The 17702-nt window shown below is 44.1% G+C and overlaps 2 protein-coding genes across 17 annotated transcripts in view; one reads left to right on the top strand and one right to left on the bottom strand.

The window, feature by feature from the left end:
• Nucleotides 1-7543, bottom strand: part of TBL1XR1 (TBL1X/Y related 1) — a 375211-nt gene extending 367668 nt beyond the window's left edge. For both annotated transcript variants that reach the window (XM_015871583.2, XM_085513249.1), the window contains exon 1: nucleotides 7411-7543. The gene's annotated coding sequence lies outside the window, so the exon portion shown is untranslated. The remainder of the gene's footprint in view (nucleotides 1-7410) is intronic.
• The window catches only part of LOC107318146 (calcium-activated potassium channel subunit beta-2), a 107966-nt gene extending 90656 nt beyond the window's left edge, over nucleotides 1-17310 (top strand). For 5 of the 15 annotated variants that reach the window (XM_085513271.1, XM_015871599.3, XM_032446557.2 and 2 more), the window contains 4 exons: nucleotides 3726-3836; nucleotides 8452-8622; nucleotides 10080-10275; nucleotides 15105-17310. In XM_085513271.1, the coding sequence (XP_085369397.1) occupies nucleotides 3726-3836; nucleotides 8452-8622; nucleotides 10080-10275; nucleotides 15105-15389 (763 nt within the window). In that variant the 3' untranslated portion in view covers nucleotides 15390-17310. Of the gene's footprint in view, nucleotides 1-3725; nucleotides 3837-7440; nucleotides 7582-8258; nucleotides 8367-8451; nucleotides 8623-10079; nucleotides 10276-15104 lie in introns of those variants that run through there. The other 10 variants (XM_015871601.3, XM_085513273.1, XM_015871600.3 and 7 more) reach the window with 8 other exon arrangements.
• Nucleotides 17311-17702: the final 392 nt, after the last annotated feature.

The raw sequence follows: 17702 nt of genomic DNA, 5'->3' as shown, positions 1-17702 counted from the left end.
AGGTAGGAAAGAAGCCGAGGGCTTAAAAGAATAACTGAATAATAAGGCTTGAAGGTTTTACACAAATAAATCAGTACTCGAGAAAAAAAGATCCTGACATGAAAATCTGGATGATTTAGAGGTTGCCTTGGAATATTTATTTGTGAAGTACATACTGGATGCCAACACGTAGTAAAGAAGCATGACTCAATTTTCTGAACATCCCTTTGACTCCTGTATAATAATGGGCAGATGGATTTAATAATTATAAGGGATGACCTGAAGTTAAAAGTTTTGTCTTTGAAAACAAAACCACATGTCCCTGTATTCTGCACATAGCTAAGTTACATCCCCATGGGATAGCTTCAGTCGTACCTAGCAGCCTCATCCTTCTCCTTGGGACATAGAGCATCTCAGCCATTTCTGTGCCAGTGGAGCGCAGCGAGATCAATCCCAGGCATCACCCTCCTTCAACTCAAAAGCCAGGTGGAACACTCAGCCCTCAGCTCAAGAAAGATTTAGGAGAAAGGCCAGAAATAGAGGTGAAACCATTAATGCAGCATCATTAGCAACCAGTCTTCCTGAACTCATTAGTACATAAGCACCAGCTCCCCATTGCCCACTTTTCCCTTGCTGTAATGAGGAACCCCAAATTCAAGGTCATTTGCTGGCTGGATTAGTCACTGAGTGCAGCCAGAGCTCCTGGGATACTCCAACAAGCACAGTTATTTATGTCGCTCTGTCCCACACTGTGCCCATTAGCTCACAGTATAGCAAGGTCTGGTCACAAGGCAGAAATATACCCTTTGATACTGCCTCACAATTTAGTGTTGCTGCTGGCAGGGCGTTAAATGTTCCCTAAATGGTAACTGTCTTCCACTAATGCGAATGCATTTCTTCTATAAGTTAACTTATTGCTTTTCCTCTTAGTCCATGCTGGCTGTTCTTCTGTTCTGGCCACAGACAAGTAGAATTCAAGGAAGCAGGCACTGGGCTCACATGGAGCCCTGCAGGGAAAAAAGGGCAATTCGAGGAAACATTGCCCTGTGAATAGTGTCACAACACAGGAATTGCCAGTTTGGTACCGACCTGCTCAGTTTTAACCACCTCACCTCAACCTCTCGCTGGTGCAACCCCACTTCCATCTACCCCTCCATGTTGCAATGGGCCATACCTGGAAGCTGGATGTTTCAGGCTCTGTTTTTGTCCTGATTCTGGCTCTTACATTACTTCCATACCAGGACTAGCAAACTCCCCACAGTCATCTCTGGATACAGGCAGGAGAATCTTAGGTTGGCATTTAACTGCATAACTGTGAGTAGGAAACAGCAGATGTCACACCTTAAAGATAATCCCTGCCTAAAGGAGATACAAATTTAGTCACTTCCACCTGACTTCTGGTGTAGCTTCCATGATGTCATCAGACTTAAGATTTTACACAAGATTAAGCGTGCAATTGTGTGTTAAACAGTGACCGTTAGCTCAGATTGCCCAGCTAATGAAGCAGGCAGCATTAATGCCATCACATATGGCCCATTTCTAGACACCAGCACCACAAGGGACTCTGAAATCCCTTGATGTTAGATGAGGAAGGACACCTCTCTTCCCCCCTGGCATCCCCGCCGTGGGGCAGCCCCTCACTGCCCAGCTGTCACCCTATGTCTCTTATGTGCTCTGGAGCTTGTGGGTCTGCTCCTCACCCAGGAAGCTCTGCCAACTCAAGCAGGCAGCAGAAGCTGCTGATCACCTCTAACGAGTGCCCAGGGTTTTCCTAATTAGGAACAGACTCTCTGGTAGCATTCACCACCATCTCTGGGAGCAATCAGGCCATAGCAGCCCAGCCAGCCAGGCTTTCCATCCTTTACCCTCAAGGCAGCAGTGGTAAATACAAACATCGTTTTATTTTCCAGCACTAGGGAGCATCCAGGCTGAGCCTGGCTGAGGTCTCAGTCCAACACCCATCATGGCCTCTCAGGTAGCTGCTCTGCACTCTCCTGAAATGCTAAGTGCAGAAACACCGGAATAGAGTTAGACCTAAGGTCTCATAATACAAATTTCTGTGATCATTCTTAGCTGGTGGCTGATAGATGTTATTTTGCCTTCTAAACTACAATTATTACAGGAAGGAAGGATTTATTCTTATTGTTGATTCCCCAATGCTTACCTATTGTTGTTATAAGAAATAAAAGAGGTTTACTGACACACAGACCTGCAGAGATGACCATGGACATGGGGAAAAGACCAGAGGACAGTCCCTTTCCACTGCCTTCCTTCTTTGAAGCCACTTTCATGACCTGTTTACTGTGTGTGCCATGCCTGATAGCACTCAGCTATGTCACCCAGCAGCCCATCTGTGTACACATTGATTTTGGCTCCCAGCCATGCCTGTCTTTCCCTGCAGCCACCTCAGCTGGATTTCAGTATTCTCCCAGGTTCATCACTACACAAATATTGAAATTAGTGTGTTTACGCAGATAGTGGCATTACAGACTTTTCCAGGAAAGGAGCACTGAGGAGTTCAAGTGCCTTCTCTGATGGCAGCATCAACAGCTGGGTATATCTTTCAGTGAGCTCCAGTGTTTGAACACCTGCATTAAAGCATTCAATATCCAGCATATTTCATGTTTTTTCTTAAACTTTTCTCAGTAAGAACTGAAAGCACAAAGTGCTGAGCAAAGAAGTAACGTGAAATACAGTGAATCTGTATGGCTCCATTTCCAGAGATGGAGATTATAGCAAACTACACTGCACTCAGGGGCAGATTAGGAGAAGTTGTGAGGGGAGTGGAAACCCCACCAGCCATATCCATACTATTTATGCTTAAAGCCTGGCAATGAAACTGCAATCTGGAAGGACAGTTGTTCATATTCAATTAATCCAGGGTGTCCATAATCTTCTAGGAGTAGATATAGCAAATATGCCTTAAATCAGGGCAGTTCTTCAGGTCCAGACAAAAGAGAAGCACTTCTTGAGGTCCATTCAATGCAGTATTTCACACTCATGAGATCTATTTGGTTGAAGTTAAAATGAAACCCCCGAGACATTCCCCTCTTCAGAAGACACAGAAGGCCAAACTAGAGAAAGCACCACCTGTCTCACACCCCTGTGAAACAAAGAAGCCCCAGGCAGGAACTTATGCTGCGGGATTTTAGAGAAATCTCTTGAAAAGTGATATTGGAAGGAAAATCCCTGAAGCCCAGGTTGAAACATCAAGCAAACCGTACTTTATTAGCTTCAGAGAAAGCTCTGCCTGATCTGGCCAAATGGTTTCGGGACAGTAATTCTTCTGTGGGAAAAGACATCTTTGTCACATCAGACATATTTCCATAAAACACTGCATTTATGTCTCATACTTCTGCCTCATTCCGACACCTTGCCTGAGAGCTTCATCTCACTGAGGGCCATTGTGCAGCCAATAAATTGCAATAAGCATGCATTTGCTTAAACAACAGCCACTTTCTTCCAACAAAATACCGCCATAACATTGGATGCAGCTATTACCTTTTCTTAAATCGACGATGATTTCTTGTTCCTGGTGCAAAGCCTATGCACTGTGGAGCATATTTTACCAGGGGGGCAAACATGATTTATCCTTTATTCCCACCACCAATTTGTCATTTTCATTACTTTACATCTCAGCTCAAGTTTATCCAATAATCCCTCCTGGGCACAGCCATGGCGGATCTGGGTGTTATTTAGTCTGCTGCTCTGGGTGGGCAGTGACAAAAGCTATCACTCTTCCCTAGGTCCTTCCATCGTCCCACTGCAGCAAGCAAAGCCAACACTGGGCGACCCTCTAAAATGTTTATTTGGACCAGTGGCCGGAGCTCTACATCTTACAGACACGATGAGAAAAGGTAAATGGCATCAACGATGATTGTCTCTGATGGGTTTGGAATCTCTGGGACCATGACCTGTCACTGCTATACAGCGGTGACACTGGGGGAGGGAGGAGAGATACAAAGCCCCTTGCCCCTCGCTCCCCCCAGGTGCTCTCTGAAGGCCCACTCTGAGGTTATTGCAGCACACAGCACACTTTAATGCACACTAATCCCCAGCACAGATTTGCAGCCATGGCTCCAAGCCCTTCACAGGTGTCCTGCTCCCTGCCCAAAGCACACACACACACACCCTGCTCCAGGCACAGCTCACAGCCTCCTCTCCTCCACCTTTACCTCCCCTCCAGCCACCTGTACCTTTTTCACATCTATGTGATGCATCCAGCTGCCAGAGGTGCTTTCTGTTTCTATGCATGCACACGTGGGGAGCATACGTGCATGGCACTGCACTGCAGCTGGGTGATGGCAAACAGCTGGAAAAGTGACTGGCTTCTGGTCCAGCCCAGTTCAGCAGTGCTGCTGCAGGAAATAGGCTGATGGACATGGGAATACTGAGTCTCAAACAGGCAGGGAATTGCACAGAAGAAAAGGAAAGGGGAGGTTTTAAGTCTACAGACAAAGGCAGCGCTCAGTTGGGAATGAGAGAAGTTAAATATCATTGCCGAGAGAACAATTGTCAGTAACGCTCAGGCTCATCCTTCCAAAATCTCTCTGCTTTGTAATGGGATTTGCTGGGCAGTTCATCTTGTCACCACCAAACACATTTCCCCTTCCTTTCTTTCCCCCTTCTCCCTTGCCTCCTCTCCTTCAGCTCTCCTTGCAGTCACTACTAACTACAATCACAAAACATCAGTCTCAACTGAAACAAAACCAGAGGTCAGTGCAGCTACAGTGCCAATTAGTAAAGCACACTCATTAGTTATTCTAATGAGGCATTACTGCTGGCATCTGCCCAGGAAAATGGGGTTTGAGTCCAGGTACCAGAGATGCCCACAGGATGTTGGGTTTCTTTGGAGGACACAGCCTAATTCACTGAAGTCTGCTGCAAACGCCACAGAGGTGCTCAGCTCTTTGGATAACCCAATCCCAAATCAGTATTTTGAGGACCTGAGTTTGGCAGCAGGTTTCCAAGGGCATTCAGTTGGAGCTGGACATCTAACTGCCTCCTGTACTTCTGCAGACCTCTTCTGTAATTCAGTTTTCCCCAGGCTTATGTTCCTCTACCCCTATACACCAGCTGTGGTAATTCCAGGTACTTTTTCAAGCCATCAGAAGGGACTGAAGGTAGAGAAAATGAGAACAGGAGAGTGCTGACTGCAGCCTCAGAACTGCAGAAGAGAGGTGTGAACACAGAGCAAGTGCTCACACAACGGGAGGAACTCACCCGTTGCTGTCTGATGGCAATTTTAACACGTGTAAGGTCACTGGCAGCAGCACCACATCATACAGTCAGTACATTTCAGACAGATAACATCCCCTACATGACCCTTTCCTAGGAATTCTGTGCTCATTAAGCTTCAGACAGAAAGGCTGTCGGATGGAGCAGCAAACTTATGGCAGCAAACAACAGTCTGCTGCAGCAGCGGGTCTCTTACTGAGGGATAATTGCCTCCTCCAGAGTGGAGAATGTCTCCTGGGCATCTGCTTTGGTATGACCAAGGCCAAGAAGTGCATTCATTGCTATGTTTGAGAAAACTGCTGCTCCCCAACTGCTACTTCTTAGGCTTTGGAAACCTAGCCAAGACCTCATTACTTCTCAGTTCATTATATTTTCCACACTGCTATAAGCTTGGAAAACCAAAGCACTGGTTGTGTGCAGTTCAGTTTGGTGTCTTTTGGAGGTAACAAGGTAGGGAACTGAATGAAGTCCATTCTTAGAGATGGGAACCACCACAGAGTTTCATGTATGAGTTCCAGGGAGATATCCTCTTGCAGTACTTCAGATAATAAGAATTGATGCAATTAAGCATTCCCAGTGAGGAAAAATGTAAATAAATTGGATTCTGAGTAGAAAAGCCCCTGAGCACTAGAAATTCTGTGGTTAAAATATGAGAGGTTTTTGACCTTTTTCTTCAAGGACTTCTACTATCGGTAGCTATCAGAAGTATGACTTCTGCATAATAACTGTGATATCAGAGAAGAAAACGTAGGTTCAAAGTCACTCTGAATATTCCCAGCAGACAGGAATCTCAACAACCCTGCAGCCCACAGAGCAAGTGGGAAGCAAGTGGCAAACCTCATCTTTCTCTTCAGCTACTGCTAAAATGTCTGTCCCCAGTGATGGCAGAGAAAAGTCTTAGCTGCAACAAGTGTGAGCAGCTCTGCATAAGATATGGAACTTCTTTTATGAAGGTGATTAGGCACTGTATTTCTCCTTGGCTATAGCATTCAGGCTTGTGTTTTGATGGCTGTGACATCTTTAAAAACAAAATACACCCAATTCCACACCACTATCATATGTGGGGAGTTGCCACAGTTATTAGATGGAAGCTGTGAGATGAGCAGTGACCCATGTGGTAACAGCCTTGGGGGGCAGCAGCATCTGGCTGAACACAGCACCCCTCCAGCTCACCCAGTCCCTGGGCTGTGCCAAAAGTTCATATGTACCAAAAGTTCACACATGCTCAAAACCCATTCTGCAAAGCAGCAAACACACAGGCAGGGTAAAATAGCTGTTAAGGCAATGCTCAGGCTGCCTTGCTGCAGCAAAATATTCTACCGGCCCTTTAGTCCATCTTTTTCTAACACACTCTTAGCTCAAGGCCACATAGGAAGCGTTTGCAACCGTTCTCAATTAGCTATTTGTTTTTAAATTGTCCATTTGTATCCCTTTTATGTCCTAGCTGCTCTGGTGACACTGGTGAGCGATGGCTCTGTGTTTTATGTCTATGCACTGACATAAGTTATGCTGTGTGATGGGGTAATGTTCTGGAACTGCATGACAATTTCTGCCTTCCTGCCTGCTTCCATTTGAGAGCAATGCAAATCATAATAGCAGCTCTCAGAGTTAAACACAGATTGACAAATAATCATAAAAAAGTAGCATCAGATTATTACTCTACGTCACTTATTTGAAGGCAATGGCATCCACCACTTGACAATTTATTTTTCTCCCCAGCACCAGGGAAAATTTTGACAGGCAGAATTACCATTTCATTCCCAACTAGAAAAACACTGACAAGCTTTAAAGGATGATTTGGAAGAGAAACCACAGACAGCCAAAGGAGTAAATTACAGAAGGATGAAGAAACCTCAAGAGGTCTTAGTTATGGGGGACTGACGGCAGTAGCATCTAAGCACGATTCTTGCTGTAACACCCCACACCACCTGTGCTTTGCTTGACTATGACTCATCACCTAAACACAAATTCAATTGCACTTTTAAGGAGTTTATGATTAAACATGGTTTTTCTTGTTTTTACTGTGCTCATGTACTATTTTCCATCTGTTTCTACTGTGTTCTTTTGTCCCATTTGGTGGATATAAGCGATATGGCTGGTCTTTCATCACACTGTGCCTTTTTCCAAGGTTAAGTGAGATTTGGTGGCTCATCTTAAAGGATGAGGGTTTGCAGTGATGTTGATGTTGCTCACCTGCCATTTTGCAGACAGTAGAAGAGGAATCCCTTCCGCGTGTACTACCATGTCCATGTTATGGTGGTGCCAGGGCTCAGAGGTGTGCGGTTCTCACGCTTCGGGTGCTGCCTGGATGATTGTAAAGAACTGTAACAGAAAACACAGGAGATTTTGACCAGCCTCAGGTCTGTAAGTACATTTTAAACCCACAAAGTTTGAGTGTGTTTGAAATGTACTCAAATATTTCCTTCTTCACCATTGTGTCCTCATGACCCATTGAATCATCAAAGGCTCAGAGATGAAAGGAGGACTTACGGGTAGAAAATGGAAAGGACTCTGCTGAAGGGGGAACGGTTTGTTGTATCTGCTTTTTTTAATCCCAGAACAAATAGCTTTAGTGAATAATTTTCTGCCAGAGCTTTCATTGTAATGAGCAACGGAGCTTCCAGAAAGATATTTTTTAAATAAAGCAAATAAGCTCCCAATCAAATAAACACACAGAAATCAATTGCAAAATCCCCAAAGTGTTTCATGAGCCTTGAGCCTCACTCAGGGCCAAACATTTCCCTGGCCACAAACCTGCAGGGAATCAGGACAGAACGCTGTCCCTTCACAAAATGTCAGTGACTACTTTCTTCAAGTTATATCCCGCATACAGTAACACCAGACTTGTTACCATATTTGACTGAAGACAAGACACCTTACGTACCAAAATATGTTACAGTACCCTGAATTGGCACTAAGAAATCAAATTCATCTATAGAATAAATACTGGGAGCTAATGAAGCTGCACCAAAGAAGGACTTACTGAGCTGGCACAAGTGTCTAATCTTTATCTTTGCAATAAGAGTTTTTTACCCTTTCAGAAATGGCTGTCATTTGTTTTGGAGATGAATTAATTTCCACCAGGTCAGAGTGAATCCATTGAATAAGGACACCTGAGGATTCTTAAGCCTTTCTCTCCCACAAGATGGGTATGGAGGTGGAACTGCCCACCCTAAGGAGGGTTCATTGACTAAATATGAACTTCACATAAAAATGTATTATTTTCAACCTCAGAAATATTTACCAAAAAATCAGGGATCACGATCTACTGGACAAAAGGAAAACAGTCACAGCCCTAAAAGCTGGAGAAGACCGGGCCATACTCCTCGGGCTGGCCATGATGGTGTGCTCTATCATGATGTACTTTCTCCTGGGAATCACCCTGCTGCGGTCCTACATGCAAAGGTAATTTTGGTTCAGCTACCCTGACCTCACACAAACTGCTCCAGCTGACTTACCATGGCTTGTTCTTATGACTGATTTTATTCAAGTTGCATAACTTTTCCTTTGGTCAACACAGATCACATTCTGCATTTCCTCACCCTAAAACAAATTAGGCATAACAACAGCGAAAGCAAGCTGAGCAAAGCAGGCATAAGTGATGGAAAATTTAGATCCCTGTTTGACAAAATCTGATCCATAGGCTTTAGCCTTGCTGCAGTTTAGCACAACCATAATATCCACATCAGCTGTTCTGCTGCCTGCTGAACCCTAACAGCCCCCCCAGCGCTTTGCTACAAAGCCCGGGCAAACTCTAGAGAGAGCAAAAGTATTCAGCGTCCTCGAGAAACAATGAAAAATGGAGAATTAATTTGGAAAGAAATCCAGCTGCTTTGGAGCATGTTGTTTTCCATGTGGGTTATTGCTTTCATGTTTAACAAGTGAAATCCTCCCAGAACACAGCAGTTTGTGAAAGTGAAGTATCGTCTTTCATCTTTATTGCATAGTACTTAATTTTTTCCAAGGCCTTCTCTGGGTTCCTTCTCTGCTACAGAGAAGAAATTTTGGCCTGTAATACATATACAGAATTTGAAAACAGATTTCAAGCATCAGCCCTATTTAAAATCCATCCCGAACAGTAATAAGACTGTCAGCAATGCTTTTTCCACCACAATCAGCAAAGTTAGGGGAACGAAAATTGTGTAATTGTGGATCAAAAAGGGAGTCTGCGTGCCCCAACTGAAGCACTGCCCGAAACTTGGCACACGTTGGCTTATCCACCACAGGGTCTGTGCTAAGTTATCTACTGCAAGTGTCTGAAGTAAACTGGTATGAATATCCTCAATTATATCACTCCAACCACTGAAAACCATCCCCCCTTGACTCTGCCATGATAAGGAAAAAAGAACCATGACACTTGAGGGTGAACTGAATGCCATCCAGCATCTTATTTGTGCAATAAAAGTATTTGCCACTTCTTAAATCCAAGCAAAGTTTAGATTTTTGGAGACAGGGATCGAGGCCTTTTAAGCATCTCAAAGTATTTGCATTTCCAAACTACCCTCCCAGACCTTTCAGCAGCATCAGGATCAATTGCAGAGGCTGCTAAGGTCAAAATTGCTCATGTGGAAAGCTGACTTATATAACAAACTATGTGAAAAAAAATGCCTGAAGCAAGTAGGAAGTATCAAATATTCCCACTTCACAAGTCTCCTGTGGGTAGGTGTTACATTATTACCCCCACATGTGAATAAAACAGCAGTCAAAGGTAAAAGTGAGAAAAAAAAGGGCTTCTGCAGGTTTTTGCTTGTGAAAGCCCTTCAAGATGCCACACATACACCCCCAGTGGAAATTCTGAGCTGCGGTCAGTGCTTTTCACCCCTTCTAGCCATGCTCTGACATCTCCTTTTTTTCTGCCTTAGTGTCTGGACAGAAGAAGCTCAGTGCTCGCTTCTCAACGCATCCATCACCGAAACCTTCAACTGCTCATTTAGCTGCGGCCCAGACTGCTGGAAAATCTCTCAGTACCCCTGCCTGCAGGTGTACGTCAATCTCACTTCTTCTGGCCAGAAGCTTCTGCTCTACCACACCGAAGAAACAATGAAAATTAATTCTGAGGTAGGAGCACGGAATGAAATTTCTTCCTAAATGGATTTCTGAAGGGCTGCTCACTGTGTTATAGCCATTCCCTGTTTAAAAGTGATAGAAGGCTTGCAGCACCTACTTCCCTGGTAAAAGCAGAGCAGAGAGCAGTACCCAGGCAGAGCTTCCATCTCTGAAGGGGGATATTCTCCTCCTCCACCCCATGCAGACAGAACATCCTGCACAGTGTCACAGTCCTGTGGCTGGAGCCTCCTTCTCTCATCCCCCCACCAGTGCTGGGGTCACAGATGGTGCAAAGATGCTGAAGGTTTATAGAAAAGAGACTGTCAAGATAAAAGATGGGGCCAAAAAAAAATAAAAGCAGACTAAGATGCCAGCCCATTTTCTCACGTCATTTCCTCAAATCCAGACTTTGAAACCAGAAATACTTTTAACAGAACTCTTCTGTTTCAGCATGTATGATACCCAGTACGACTCAGTCCAGGTGGGACAGAGACAGCTCCTGCCTGGAGGCTGTGATGCAGGCAGTGGGTTCTGAGAAGTGCCTGATCACAGGTGGCTGTGAGCTGCCTCTGTGATGCTGTGTATGGGGCTCCCATCTCTCCTCCCAAACATCCCCAGCACTGGGTACCAAAGACCACAGACCGCAAGACATGATGCAGCTCAGTCATGAGGCTTTAACTTCTTAGTTATCCAAGGACACTGAACCCCAAACTACAGGCGTGCTGCAGTCCGCAAAGGCAGAGCCCATGTTCAAGCAGCTGACAGCGTAACCTATTGTATTTCTATTTATGGCAGCAGTTCAGGAGACCAAATTACTTCTGTATATTAAGATGAAGCGATATTAAAATGAGTCAAAGCACCGAGTGGTTGCACAGGGCTGGTTATTCTACTGGATAATTAGCTCCTGTGGCTGAGAAACTAAGTCCTTTGGAGTTGAGGTGTGAAATGCAGCAGTGTCCCCATTCCACCCCAACAGTGCAGAAAAGAGGCACCCACAGCCTGTTTCTCAGCACCTACAAGCTAGGGTAGATCTGAGACTCTGTTGGGACAGAAGTAAATATCCAGTGATTTGATTAAAACAGATCAGATCAATCTGCACTCTACTGGATTCAAGTAAATCAGGAGGTTTAGCATAAATCTCCACATTCTGCTACTGATTTGTGTTTGATGAAAACAGGTTTTGAAATTCTCCCAAACACCTCCACCTCTTAATTTCATGTGGGCACAGTTAATGCTCCTCCAACCCAAGGTTGTTTTACAGGTTAAGCTCTGCTCTCAAGAGGATTCCTAGGTTTTCCTCATGTGCTGCTGGCTATGTGACCTGAATTCAAACACAGTTTTCAGTGGATGCTTGCCGTGTCTGGAAATACTTGCCTGGGATCAGCAGAGCCTCCAGGCTTCAGGCCAGCACAGCCCATTTCTGCAGGGACCCCCTCCTCCCAAACCTTTTCTAAGATCTGCATTAGGTGGCAGAGGCACTGAGACAATCCCTAGTGCAGATCTTGGGGGATTAGGAGGATGTCCCATTTCAGTCCCAAAGATCATCGCAGCTGTAGCACAACACATGGCTACAGATTAGATAGTATTTTCCCAAAAGACAGAGGAAATGGCAAAAACCCCACACCTGCTCAACCCGTGCTCAGTATTCAGCACCCTCCTCCTGCTTCATCGCACCTTCCCAGTAGACTCACCCCCACCCCCTGCATCCATGTCCCAGCAAACTCTTCACCCTAAGCAGCCACTGGACCATTTTCACTATTTCCCCCTCTACCCACCCCTATCTTGCAGGTCTACATTCCCCATCTTCCTCCTTCTAAACAAGCCAGAGAGAAACCTGCCCTGGCTCACTGAGCCCTGGAACAGATGAGGATGCACAGAGATGTTATACACCAGCACATACAACCTCCAAGAGGTCCCCCTGCCTTGCTGAGCACCACCACGCATGCCAAGCAGCACCTGCAGCCCATCTCTCCCCTCTTGCCAGCAGCAAAATGAGCAGAATGCACTTTGATTTTAAATAATGATTAATCTAGGAGACTTGCTACCTAACGGAGCTGCTGTCCCACATGGTGTGGTGAGGAACAGGTGCCATTTATATTGAGACATACGGCATGTTGCTGCCAGTCTCAATGGGAAGTAAATGGATGCCAGCTGAGCTGCTCAAGCCTATCCCAGAAAAGCATCCACAGTTTTTCATGGCTTGTCATTGTGCTCACTGTCTGTACTTTATCTCTAGCCTCAAGGCAAGACCAGCCCCTTGCCAATAGAAGAATCATGGCAGCTTAAATGCTCTCACAGCTATACTTTCCTTACTTGGCTGCCATACACTGTAAGAGTTGACAGGGGAGGTACACTGGGCAGTGTGTCCTACACCCAGAGCCATCTGCCATGCCAAGAAAGGGCTGAGCAGCTTATAAGAGTTCCAAAAGCCCTGGTTCCATTCCATACTACACCATCTTGATTCCTTTCATGTCACCACTGGTTTATATCCATGCTTCATAAGTGAGGTAAGCAAGCAGGTCTGATCATCAGAACCAGTGACATGCGTGGCCAGAGTTGTTGTGCAGTCTCCTTCAACGGAGATACTCACAGCTTGACTGGCCAAGCGACTCCTCACTGAGCAGGGCTTTGGGTTGGACATGTTGAGAGGCAGATAGCCTGTACAAACTGCCCAGTCCTTTAAATTAGAAAAGTAGGGTTGGAAATGTAGCAAGTTCTCTTTATAACTACCTACCACGTGCTCTTTGTGATCAGATCTCTAGCAACACAAAAGCCACTTCTCCCATGTTTTATCACAGAATTCTTACTTGAGACAGAGGTCCAGACAAAGTTTACTTCTGTATTTGCAGACCTCCAGGTGTTTGGCAATGCAGAACTGTAATACAGCAGCATAGCTTTAGTAGTTTACATTCACAGACACAGCATAAGAATGGCAGATATAAAATTCCCTGCCAAGCACTGTAGAAAACTAAATGACAATCAAACCAAAGAAAACACTGCAAGCATCCCATTATCAGTGTCTGCCTCCCTGCCTGCCCATCACCTACACAATGCGCAGAACTGAAACAAGGACATTAGCACATGGAGCGAAGGGCACCCGTTATCTTGAAGCAGGAGGAGAGATGATTTTGGCACAAGGAGCCTGGCTGTGATGCAAAGCACATCAAGCTCCCCTGCATGACTGCCTTCCATGGCTTCATCACTTCAAACCTGGTTGGCTCAGGCAGCCCAACCAGCCCGACACGGCCCGTGGCTCTGCGTAGGAGGCAACAGCTCGAGTTCTGCTTCTGCACCAGGTCTGCCTCAAAAGTGTTTGCGGAATACTCAAGCCTGCAGGAAGCCAAGATCTGCAGAACCTCCCCACTGTGCTCTGGGGACATTTCTGTAGCCTCCGATTCCAGGAATCTGTCATCACTGGGGCTTTTACATGTCTGCTGTTTTCTGTCAAGAGGAGAGGGCTATGCAACAGCAGCCAAGTCCTCATTCAGTCTCCTCTCTCAGGACAGTAGCAGCTGTGACTTCAAGGAACAAAAATATCTCACACCAAACTTGCAATAAAAAAAAAAAAAAAAAGTCAACAAAGCATCAGAGCTGGAAATATTGCTACTAGGGCCATGATAGCATGATTCACTGAAAGAAAATCAGGTACAGATTCACTGACAATTTTCCCCTACTGACTAGATTATGATCTATTAAAGAGTCACAGATGGTGGAAGAGGGCTTGCGGCTTTGGACATTTAAGACAAAGCTGGGCAGAGTGCAAGAGAATATCCTGGGGGGAGCAGCCCCACACCAGCAAGAAGATGGATGAGATACTACTGCCCTGATATTTTCCATCTTTAATTTCTAGGGCTCTATGAAATATTCATTAAGGCAGGCTGACATGCTCTACCCTTAATGCTGCACTCGGCTAACTCCAGACAATCTTCCTGCCGTGCTTCAAATCACATTCTGGGCTAATAAACTTGCCAATGAATCAATCAAATCCTGTTATGAGGTTAATCCTTGAATATTATTAGGACTAGAGATCTGTCTCAGTACACTATGAAAAGTCACAGTGCAGTCATGAAAAAGAACAGAGGGACATTTATAAAGTTTATAACTTAAAACAATAGTAATAAAAACCCATGTGTTACATTAATTTAATAAAGACGTCTCTTTTCCTCTGAAAAGCTATCTTGCCATCACTAAGTTACCTAAATTTAACTATCACCCCGTACAAGTAAGATCAGCAGTGCAGGCCGGGGAGCATGGCAGGACCCAAGAACAAGTTAAACAACAGCCCAAGAGCCAGGGCTGAGCTCCAGCAATAGGTGAAGCCTCTTTGGTTTTCTATTTGTCCTTAATTGAGGCACTACCCCAATGGAAGATTTGTATTAAGGTTTCTTGTTGGCCTTTCCTTCTGTGAGCGAACTCCCATGACTACTGAGATCATTTTGATCCCGTACAAGCCAGATCTGAGCTGCCAGATTTGTATTTACAGCGAGTCAATTACCCATCTCTCTGCACGGGTATGCATGCCACTTAAGATGAAGAGGTGCTTCATCAGTTTCATTTTTGAATGTGTAAATTTGCAATAATAATGTATTCACCTATCTCATGAGGCCGCTGTGCAGATTAAAGCATTAATATTTGTACAGCACTTGTAGGCTCTCCAATGGGAAATTCTGTAGATGTACAAAATATTGAGTTTTGTCTGGGATAAATTTATTATTAGCTTAATAGTACTGCGCTCTTATTATGAAAAGCATAATCATCTTGAGATTTTCCTGCTTGCCACCTGAAAACAGACACTGTATCTGGTTTGGAGCTCCATTTTTCTCCCTCTGATTTCTCCCCAGTGTTCGTACATACCCAAGTGTGGTAAGAATTACGAGGAATCCATGTCAACGGTGAACGTTGTGATGGAAAACTTCCGAAAGTATCAACGCTTCTCCTGCTTCTACGACCCTGAGGGCACCCAGAAGAATGTGATATTGACCAAACTGTACAGCTCCAACGTGCTGTTCCACTCACTCTTCTGGCCCACATGCATGATGATCGGTGGCGTTGCCATCGTTGCGATGGTCAAGCTGACTCAATACCTTTCTCTCCTCTGTGAGAGAATCCAAAGGATCAACAGATAAGAATGAAAACTCCTCCAGGAGTTAATTACAACTAAAATACTGTTCTCTCATTCTTCACCAAAGAACCTTAAGTTTGTAACGTGCAAGTCTGTTATAAGTTCCTTACTATATTCTTATGAGTAGAGCAATAATGCAAAAGCTGTTCTATATGCAAACATGATGTTATTATTATGCAGACAACCGAAAAAATTACTGTTTGTGTTGATCATGTTGTTTGACGCTGAGACTTGTACTTCTTTCTTTTCTACAGCCAGAATTGGGCTTAGTGTGACCATTTGCCAAGCTCAGTCAATGGACTTTTTCAATGTAAAGGATTCTGGGGAAATTCACACCTGGACAAAGGGCAGTGAATGATTTGTGCATCACTGAGGTCTCACCTCTGGCTCAGCCCTGCCAATGGATTTCTGGTTTTGCCTTTTTGTTATTGGCTGCAGGGGATAAAAAGCAGGGAAATAAGACAGGGGTTTTTCTAAGAGCAGGTGGCACCACGTGGACTACTGCGAGGCCAGGGTAAGCATGAGCATTTTCTGCCTAAGTAAAACTTGGTGATGCTATGTGGTAACTCCCCCAGTTCAGAAGTAAATTTTACCCTGTGGTATGTACAGTCTTTTGCAAAACACTTTGGAGTTCTATTTATTTAACGCTGTCTTTTCCTTCTGTCTTACCAACAGCATCTTTGTCATCTGCAGAAGCTGTAGCCAAAAAACAACAACAACAAAAACACACACAAAAAAACCCACAACACAACAAAAATCACCTTGTTCCATTTTCTACTTCAGTCTGAGCCCCTGCAGATGGAGATGGGACCAGAACTCCTTATGTAAAGGTTTATTACTCATTTGCCATGTATTTGCTACCATATCACTGTAAAGAAAAAGTAACACAATCAGCTATTTTTTCATTTTTTACCTCCAACTATTTTAGATTTTTTACTTGATATATATACAGATATATATATATATATATATATATATATATAAAGAAAAGCTATATTATATCTAGTTGTGTATCGGAACTTGATTATGGGGTGGTGGCTTTATTGTTTTTACCAACTGAGAAGTGAACAACGTAACTTATGTATTCATAACCTTCAGCCTTGGATAATATCATAACGTGGAGGCACTGCAGGATTCCATCCAATATTCATGATGTTGTGTCAGGCAAAGGTCCCTATTGCTGTAACATCCGAAATGACAAAAATCTAATCCAATTCTACAGCTCTTATTAACTGAACTGTTGGATAATAATCCTAATACTTCTGGAAATCTCTCCTGACCTCAACTCAGTGTGCAGATCTGGATAAAGTGAATTCTGATTTAAAATGCCCAGGTACAAGGATTTATTGGAAAAACTCTTGTTTATTTCTAATATGTTGATTCTATCTGTCATTTATTTACCAGAGGGATATTGCAGGTCTGATTACACACACACTATAGCCATGATTTCTGCATAATTTATTCTTATTCCCCACATAGAAAACGTTGCTTTTAATGCTGTTTAAAGGCATCTCTCATAGTTTCTCATTTTGCACTTAGTCTGAAGGACAACAGCAGGCTGTGAATTCACTGCCCAGTGACTCAAAGGAATCATTTATAGGCCTGTCCAAACCAAGAAACTAACATTTTTCCCGTCAAAAAGACTGCAAAGCAAATCTTCTGCCTCCTTCATCTCTATATAAGTACCTTTCTGCAACACAGAATTAAAAATTTCAAGATGTTTTGAAACTTTAAAGTCATGCAAGTGTAACAGGAGCTGTTAAAAAAAAAACAAAAACAGTTCTAAGCAGTAAAAATGGAGCTGCAATCTTGTAATCAGCAGTATAATTTTCCTTAGTGAAATAAATGCCTGAAGGGTGTGGGGATAATCAGGGTTCCAAAGGTATGTAATAAAAATATTGAATTAAATCCTCCAGATTTCAATATCTTCTGCATTCTGACCTGGCTTGTTTCATTAGACTTTTCTTTATAGCTCCTGCTGCTAAGAAATCAGGAGTGCTGACGCAACAGGGAATTTACAAAAGTTTCTGTGTAGGATATTTTCTGGATCAATTTGTGTGATTCATATGGATCACAGCAGATCTGGGCACTCCCACCATTAGTGGGACCAGTGTGGCAAAGTCTTTGTTGGGCAAAAAGTTCTGCACTGTCCTCAGCCAAAGCTGCCCCTTCTGGGACATATTTAGGACCAGTACAGCCACATGGCTCCCAGTTTTCTTCCTTTACAACACTTCTTTCCCTTCAAGCAGAGGGTCTTGCCCTGTGCCGGTGCTCATGTGTCCCCTGTGTCCCCTGTCTGCCCCCCGGCTGCCATTTA

The sequence above is a fragment of the Coturnix japonica genome, chromosome 12, assembly GCF_054131305.1.
Source record: "Coturnix japonica strain WE chromosome 12, WE-NBRP24, whole genome shotgun sequence".
NCBI classification, from domain to species: Eukaryota; Metazoa; Chordata; class Aves; order Galliformes; family Phasianidae; genus Coturnix; species Coturnix japonica.
This window is presented reverse-complemented; position numbering and strand designations above follow the sequence as displayed.